General features: G+C 34.4%; 1 protein-coding gene across 1 annotated transcript; it reads right to left on the reverse strand.

The window, feature by feature from the left end:
- Positions 1-294: 294 nt before the first annotated feature.
- LOC122602969 (probable E3 ubiquitin-protein ligase RNF217) lies at positions 295-5,089 on the reverse strand. Its single transcript, XM_043775586.1, has 2 exons — positions 4,476-5,089; positions 295-475 (listed from the first exon to the last, which is right to left on the reverse strand). Exons 1-2 carry the CDS (start codon positions 5,087-5,089, stop codon positions 295-297), a joined length of 795 nt encoding a protein of 264 aa, XP_043631521.1.
- Positions 5,090-9,432: the final 4,343 nt, after the last annotated feature.

A 9,432-nucleotide genomic window follows, 5' to 3' on the forward strand; every position in this document is an offset into this window, starting at 1 on the left:
TTATTGTTTGTAAACTTAAAAACTTATATTTTGTTACGAATACCTCTTTATTATTATTTTTGAAAGAATTATGATTGTATTTGGTTTAACGAGTGATGATAGTTTACATAAAACAATAATTAAGATTTAGAAGGTAGATCTGACCGTTGACTTGGTATGTATACAAGTTTAAATGTGTGTAGATTATCAGCGTTGAAGATACAATATATAGCTTGCAAGATTTTGGGCTTTCACATCCAAAAATTAATATTGAGAATGAGAATAAAGATAAATATACACTAAAGATGTGTTCCACTAAAAAGCATTATTTTTGTAGCGGGCGTAAGCCCGTAAGTAACAAACATAAGTAAGAGTAAAAATAAAAAGAAGAAACGTGGATGACACAATCAAAAGACGCCAACCAACAGGTATAGTCCACCAACAGTTGCACACACAACCTCGACTTCCGCATATGTAGCAAAATTGGATTCCACATCTACACGTTCATATAAATAAACAACAAAAAAAAAACTATGTTAAGACCCGTTTCGGGACATAATTATCAATATTTATAGAACGAATTTTAGTGAATAGAGTAATTCACCCATTCACGTACATATATACCTGTAAAAGTAATAGCAACTATTTAAACTAAATTGCCACAAACCGAAAGCAGCGTATATTTACTAAAAGTAAGAACTTAGATAGGTTCAATTCTTAATTTAGTCAACCAAATTAAGTACGTATATGTTAAACTTCTTACCGCAAAAAGGGGTGTCCTGCATAAGACATGACACAACTTAGGGGTGTTTGGCCTAGCTTATATTTTTTGACTTATATTTATAAAATATAAGTGGCTTTTGGATTTTTTGCTTTAAGTTTATAAGCTCTTATGTAGTGTTTGGATTAGCTTTTGATTTTTGAAAGGAAAAAGAAAGACAAATAGGAAGAAAAACTAAAAAGCTTTGATTTCTAGCTTATTAAAGTTAAAAAACATAAGCTCAAGAACCCACACAAACACTTGAAATGGCTTTGTTCCCTCATGATAAGCAAAAAAAACTAAAAGTTTCTTCAAAAAAGCTAGGCCAAACACCCCCTTAAGTATAGACATGTATGGGTTGCGCATACACATTAACATAAAAACTGTTTGATATCTACAGGATAAAACACAAACTTTTCCTACAAATGAACCCTTAATATGCTAACTTGTTGGCATTAATCAACTAACAAATACTATTGTTAAACATAAATTTTAGACATATTAATAACAAGTACCTTAACCATCAAATACTACCATACTACCACTATTTAGTGCCTCTTGAGTCTTGACCATTGTCAGAAATATTACCATCCCCATTTTGTGCTTTTTGACCATTATCAAAACTATTACCATCTGTCTCTACTCTATGCCTCCCATTTTGTGCATCTTGGCCACTATCCAAATTGTAGCCATCTCTCTCTACACTACTCTGACCTATTTCAGGTTGCACAAGATCATTTAACATTCCCTTTATATCATGGTGAAACCTTCCTACTTCTTCACTATGCATTGTACTTGACGATGTTGTTGTTGCCTCTTCCCCATGATATACCCAAAATCAAATTTTATAATAATATTACTACAATATATCATCATACAAAAATCTAGCAATTTAGACTTCCACATATAAAATATTTGTTGGTACAGTGAACTCATCCAGAATGAATTGTGGTATCTTTGATGAGTTTTTTGTTAGGATCTTTAAGCTTTCTTTGTTAGATGATCCAATCTATCTTTTTGTAACTTAAGTTCCATGCAAGTCTGAGGCTTTATTGCTGGAATGAACTTGAGCTTTTAACATGTAATGTTATTTTTTCATATATATATCCAGAAGTTTCTATGTATTGTGGCTTGTTTGTTGATTTGTTGATTGTGTTTATTATATAAAATAAGATGATACAATTGTTTTATATTGACAGAAGTTATGTGCCACTAGAGGCTACCCATTGGGACTAGTACACCATTCGTCTGGTTTAGAGGGATGAGTTCACACCATTGGGTGAGACTAGTCCTCCACTTGTCCTTCGCACTCGTCCGTTTCACTAGTCGACGAGTCTTTTAAGTTTTTTTTTTTTTTTTTTATAATCCTATATACAAAGAAGATGACAAAAAAAAAATTAGTGGGTCCAATACTAGTCTTTGAAGGATGAGTGCATTGGGTATGTTTTAAGGGGATTAGTCATTGGATTGTTTTTTTGTTGATGTGGCGCTAATTGGGACTAGTCATTGAGGGACAAATCCTTGGCATTGGGTAGCCTCTAATAGCATTTGAATGGCTAAAAATTCGCAAGTTATTAATGGCACAAATTATTTGCCATAATAGCAATTTTAGTTACCGTGACATAAAAAAGTGTCACTATAGTCATAAAAACTTCCAGTGACACTTAAAAAAAGTATCACGAAAAATCTTTGGTGGTACTTTTTTTTTTGTGTGCCATTACATCCCAATCCCAATTTTAATGGCACTTTTTGATTTTTAATGGCATTTTTTGTATGCCACCAAATGTATTTTATTTGTAGTGACTTTGTTTTAACGATTAAATCAATTTTATATGAGAAAGGGTTCATAAAGTTTTTTTTCTTACTAATATTTTTTAATCATGTGTGTGATTCACTTTGCGAGTAAATTAATTATACGAGTTGATTCGTTTTACGAGCCAGTGACAAAGCAAGTGAATCTATGTGATCACTACAATAGAGTGAGTTAATACCCAAAATGCTGTAGTTGAAAAAAATATTTGTTAAAATGATGTAGTTTAAAATGTATTTACTAAAATGGTGTTTTTAGTAACAATATTTTACTAAAATGGTGTTTTTATTAATTTTTGTGGTATTTTGACTAAAATTATTGATTATATACATAAACCATATTTCTTTTACGTATCAAATAAACTTTATTTCTCTATCATATCATTGATGTTGCTACTTCATATTTATTTATCTTAAAATTAAAAATCATCAACGAGTAAAGCTTTGACTACTTGGTGAGTTTCATTGCTTATCATATACTATATCTTTATTCAATGTTTCTTTTCTTTTTGTTTTATGTTATCACGCGTTTCTTTTGCTTTTGTTTTGTCGAAACCAATGATCATATGATATCTCTAAAACTTGATAATTTCCATTTTTTTTTTTTTGGCTTATTGTTGTTGGTGTTTATATGAATGTGGTACATTACTTATTCAAGATATATCGAATTGACTTTATAATATTATGAGAATTCATGAGTTATAGAAAGACTCAATGAAAAGTTAAAAAAATATAGATGAAAAGCTAGGAATAATGGAACATACAAAATTAGTATTTGGTAATTAATAGATAGATATTAGTTTGATTTAAGCTTTTAAGTTTTGATAGTTTAACAAAGTTAGATAAAACATATACAATATAATTTTTAGTCAAAATCCTACAAAATTAATAAAAACACCAATTTAATAAATATTGTTATTAAAACACCATTTTGGTAAATACTTTTTAAACTACACCATTTTGGTAAATATTTTTTTCAACTACACCATTTTAGGTATTAACTCCACTATAATATTTGTTTTTTTAATGAATTAATAACTGAACATGCAATCTCTAAAGAATTTAATTGAAAAGTGTTTTTCTTTTAAATTCTGTTGTTTGTGCTTTGGATATAATTAACTTAAAAATATGTTATAAGTGTTAGTATTTTACTTATATATATATATATATATATTAGCACGGTACCCGTGCTATGCGGCGGCGACAGTTTGGTGGTGGTGGACGACTTTTGGTGGTAAAGACGATGCCAAGTGGTTTAAATAATATATGTAAAAGTAATTGATGTAAAGAGTTAATTGAGATATTTTAAAAGATTAAGGACTAATAGTGTAATATATTATTAATGGATAATTTTTATTGAGAGATGGGAGATTGAGATTATTGGAGTAAAAAGATGACCAAGGATCGAATCAATTTTATATTAGAAAGGTCTAACAAAATGCTAGAGATACAAGTAAATACAATATAAGACGGATTATAGCAGCTTGAAACCTGAAATTACACCAATGTTACCAATCAATGATATTCGATCTCGATCTATTCGATATCCAAAAGAAGCTTGTAGACTTTAGTTCTTTGATGGCAAAGCGGAGACATGGGGGTTTGTTACTAAATTTCAATACTGGACATGTATTACTCGTATTACTTTAATTTTTTTTATAACAACACAATGAAATTTGTTTGGACTAAATTTCCAGTTCTTAAATGTATTCATATACGTATCATAAGTATGTTATTTAAAATGTTATTCAACATTTAATTATATTTTCTAAGTTAATTAACATAAACAATATTATAAATACCTTAATAATCCCTTGTGTTAAAACGCACCAAATTAAATCTAGCTAGTCATTAAAACACATGGAGGAATGATGTGTGTTAACTGTATTTGTGTCATGGAGGAACTGAAGCAGAGCAAATTACGTACCTGCATTTAACTGCATTGCAACCACTGATGCGCTCAATGCAATGCCTACACACCGGACATCTTTGCCATTTATTCCGTTTCGAAACATGCTCAAAAGCGACGTCGTTTTCATCTTCAACCTCCACACAAGTAGAACTATCGTGCCATGGAACAATGCAACGGAAACAGTAAGGCTTTTTACAATACGAACAAACACATCTCTTCAAATTTGTGTCCCCGCACTCATTCAAAATCAACTCCCCGCACTTGATATTTGGGCAGTAAACCCCATCAACCCGTAACACACTCGATTCACATAACACGTCGCACCATTTTTCAAACACTCGACGTGTGAGTTTGGGACGGCATGATAAGGGTTCGATAGAGTGTTGGCAAGTCATGGCAGGACATTTGATGTCAGACACGTTTTCCTCGAGTTTCACTTTTATGTATTTGATGATACAATCGGTGCAAAAATGGTGAGCGCAAAGATTGTTGTTGTTGAATTTGATGTTGGGGAGGCTGACGGGTTCAATGCAAATCTCGCAAGTGAACGTTGCGTCTTCTTCTTCTTGTTGTTGGTTCTGTGGATCTTGATGAGGGTTTTGTTGGGGTTTTGCAACTGCATTCCCCATTTGATTGGATGATAATTATTATTTTGTGTTGAAAGACTTTTAGGATGATAAAGTTAGTATATATAGTTTTTCAATTCGTCAAAATTAAAGAATATAAATAAATGTTGGTTCAAGTGAATATTAATTTGATGGCCCATGCATATCTACCAATTTAAACGATCGACATGTGTTGTTTACTTTAAAATGAAAGTTATCTTTTCTTTTACTTCATGGTGATCTCGATGAAACTAATCTACCAATCTAAATCTTAAAAAAATAACTAATAGAGAGTTTAAATTTGATGTCAATACTAAAATAATTAAATTGTGTTTGAAGAATTTGGGATGATGAATAATTGAGGATTTATAGTCTTCAATTCGTATAATTATATTGACGACCTATATTTTTGTTGTGATGAAACTTTCATATATTATATTACGAGATTTATTTCCACATTTTCAGATATAGAATTATTTAAAAAATGTTTTTCTACTTCAATAGGATAAGTATATAATATAATGATAACAATAAACATAATACTATAACGTTTCATTCAAATATCATGATAACTATTTAAGATTAGAACGAAGTGTAATTTTGGTCCTGTCTTATTACACCAATCGTAATTTTGATACAAATATGTGAAAAGTGGTGAAACGTATCTGTTAACGAGAGCAACATCTATTTTTAGTATAGATATTATTTGTAGTAATTATAGTATAGATATTATTGGTGCCGTGAATTAAGGCCCAAGATAGGGTAGTTTGTTACATTTTTTCCTATATATATTCATATGTAATTGAGTTGAGAATATACCGAAAATTGGAAGCTTTCTTCCTCAATATTGACTCTGTCACCAAACTATATGGTATTAGAGCCTCCCAAATATCATTAAACTTGATCTAAATCCCTCGAATCTAAACTTTACGAATGGCATCCGATGAAGAAAACTCATCCAACCAAAACTCGGTGATCGTCCAGAATACCTCAAACCTGGTGATCGTTCAGAATGTCCAAGACGCACCATTCCCCACCGGTATTACCCTCGACGATACGAACTACCCGTTGTGGTCTCAACTAATGGAGATGCGTATCGGGGCACATAACAAATCCGGCTTTATCACTATTCCATGAACCCGTCCCTGATCCGCCGCTTTATTCAGCTCCAAACGGCGGCTAAAATCTGGGAGGCAGTCGGAAAAACGTTCTATGACGGAAGTGATGAAACTCAACTATTCGAATTAAACCGCCGGTCTTTCAACACCCGGCAGAATGGGCGTCCGCTACCCACATACTACAACGAATTGGTCAACATCTTCCAAGAAATTGATACTCGAATTACCATGCAAGAGACGACTGTGGATGACACTGTGAAGGATGACACTGTGAACGAGAATAAGACAATGACTCGTCTCTGTGTACACATATTCTTGGTCGGGTTGGACTACGAGTTTAACCTAGCCAGAAGTGAAATCCTAAGGAAGGACCCACCCTTGAGTTTAGAGTCTAGTTATGCATACATTCGAAGAGACTCCAGCCAGAGAAAAACAATGGAGGAACCAAAGGTTGAACCTGATAGTGTGGTGCATATGGTCTCACGCAACGGTCCTCAAAAGGGAAAAAGCTCTAACGGGAAGAAGAACTCGTTTACGTGTACTCACTGTGGTGAAGAAGGCCACTCAAAACAAAGATGTTATGAGATCATCGGCTATCCGGAGTGGTGGGACTTCACAAAAAAGCCTAGAAAGAAGCTCAGTCAAGCCACAGTTGCAACCTCGGCTCAAGAAACTCCGATAGCTGCACACACTAGCATGACCAATTCTGGTATGTCTCATCGAAACCAAAAATCAAGTTGGATAGTTGACTCAGGTGTTATCGACACCATGATCAATGATAAAAACCTGTTGAAAACTTTACATGTACCTAAACAAAGTATAATAGAAACTGCGAGTGGGGGACTTGAAAAAGTGACATGTGAAGGGGTTGTTCAGGTGTGATGTCTATGAATCTGGACTCGGTTCTTGTAGTTCCATGTTTGTCTTGTAACCTACTCTCAGTCAGTCAAATCACAGAAGAATTGAATTGTTATGTAATTTTCTAGCCAACTAACTGTGTGTTTCAGGACATAAAGACTCACAAGATTCTTGGCTATGGTACTAGAAGGGGGCGGTTGTATTATCTCGAAGGAAATATTAAGAGTCAAGCATTTCATACCAACATAAAGGAGGTGAATAAGTCTCTGGCAATGTTATGGCACCGTCGTTTAGGACATTTATCTTTTAGTTATTTGAAAAAACCAAATTTGTTTTTGAACTTTCATGAACGTGATTCTAGATGTGGTATTTGTGAATTGGCAAAGAACACAAGAGTGTCGTATACTCCTAGTGATGATAAAGTACCTGTTCCTTTTTTGAAGATACATTCAGATGTATGGGGGGCTGCCCCAATTTCCACCCCCAGTAGAGCTCGTTATTTTGTGATTTTTGTGGATGAATGTACTAGGATGATCTGGATTTCTTTGTTAAAAAATAAAGGGGATGTATTGTTTGCATTTAAAGAACTACACAACCTGATGAGAAGTGAATATAGGAAAGATATCCAAATATTATAGTCTGATAATGGAGGTGAGTACATAAATCATGCCATGACCATTTTTTGCCAAGAAAACTCGATTCGACATCAAACCTCTTGTGCCCGAACCCCCCAGTAGAATGGACTGGCTGAACGTAGAAATAGACAAATTCTTGAAATCGTACGTGCCTCCTTGTTTGACATGAATGTACCACAAAATCTGTGGGGTGAGGCAGTTCAATCTGCGGCATATCCCATGAATAGAATGCCTTCTCGAGTTATTGGTTTTTCCACACCTTTGCAAAAACTTCAAGAGTGTGTACAACAACCTATTAACCTTGGACTTGAGCCACGAATATTCGGTTGTACGACATATGTGCATCAAAATATAGGAACACTTGAACCAAGGGCTGTTCGATGTGTGTTCATAGGATATGCTACTAAAAAAAAAGGTTATCGGTGCTACAATCCAATCGACAAAAAGATATATGTATCCCGAGATGTGTCGTTTCATGAAACCACTCCATTCTTTAAAGATGAGAGTTCACTTCAGGGGGAGAGAGACGAATAAGTGAACACTCTTGACACTGAAGTGTTTGAAATTCACACTTGTGATCAAAAAACCGATCATCAAGTCGAACCGGATCATCAGAATACGGATTATCAAGACGAATCGGTTCTTGAATAAGAACCTGAAACGGAACCTGATGAAGATAATACCATTCATGGGCTAGATCGAAATCTAACTAATAATGAAGGTGTTATGTCTAATGTTGTGTAGGAAAACAAACCAAGAGCCCAAGAACATGCAGCCCAAGACCAGGAGAACGAACCACAAGCCCAAGAGCATGCAGCCCGAGACCAGGTTCACGCTGGCAGTAGCTGTGAACCACGTTTTCCAGTAAGAAGTACTCGAGGAATTCCAAAGACGCAATACCAAGCTGACTTGAAGGCAAAAGCTAAGTATCCTATTGGTAATTATGTCTCACAACATCGCTTAGCTAGCTCCCACGTGGCGATAATTAATGAATTGTCCACAGTTGTGATACCACGAGATGTGTATGAAGCTATGAAAGATGAAAGATGGAAGAAGGCAATCATGGAAGAGATAGACGCCCTAAGTAAAAATAACACATGGGAACTTGTGATTCTGCCGTATGGAAAGAAAGTAGTAGGGTGCAGATGGATATTCACTGTGAAGTTAGATTCAAAAGGAAGTATCGACCGGTTCAAGGCAAGACTCGTGGCTAAAGGATACACGCAGAAATACGGGATTGATTACGGGGACACCTTTGTCCCGGTGGCTAAGATGAACACAATAAGAGTGCTATTTTCCGTAGCGGCTAACGAAAACTGGCCCTTATACATGGGCTTTCAAATGCCTTATAAATTGAATTTCTGCATTAGAAGTTTGATGTTAAAAACGCGTTTTTAAACGGGAATCTAGAAGAAGAAGTCTACATGGAGGCTCCACCAGGTATGAGTTTTAATGGGAAGGTTTGTAAGCTAAAAAGGGCACTGTATGGGTTGAAGCAATCACCTCGAGCTTGGTTTGGTAGGTTCTCGGCTTTTATGAAGAAGATTGGATACAAACAAAGTGATGCATACCACACGTTGTTTGTTAAAAATGAAAACAAGAAAATCACAACACTTGTAGTATATGTAGATGATATGGTGGTAATAGGTAATGATAATGAAGAAATAGCTAAACTTCAAGCAAAACTTGGTACTGAATTCGAATTAAAGGACTTGGGTGAGCTTAAGTACTTCTTGGGTATTGAAGTATCAAGATC

Source organism: Erigeron canadensis, chromosome 6 (genome assembly GCF_010389155.1).
Source record: "Erigeron canadensis isolate Cc75 chromosome 6, C_canadensis_v1, whole genome shotgun sequence".
NCBI classification, from domain to species: domain Eukaryota; kingdom Viridiplantae; phylum Streptophyta; class Magnoliopsida; order Asterales; family Asteraceae; genus Erigeron; species Erigeron canadensis.

Coding starts and splice junctions, on each gene's coding strand:
- LOC122602969 (XM_043775586.1), bottom strand. CDS start 5,089: ATGGGGAATGCAGTTGCAAAACCCCAACAAAACCCTCATCAAGATCCA. Junction 476..4,475: donor TGCAATGCAGTTAAATGCAG/GTACGTAATTTG, acceptor ATGAACGTGTAG/ATGTGGAATCCAATTTTGCT.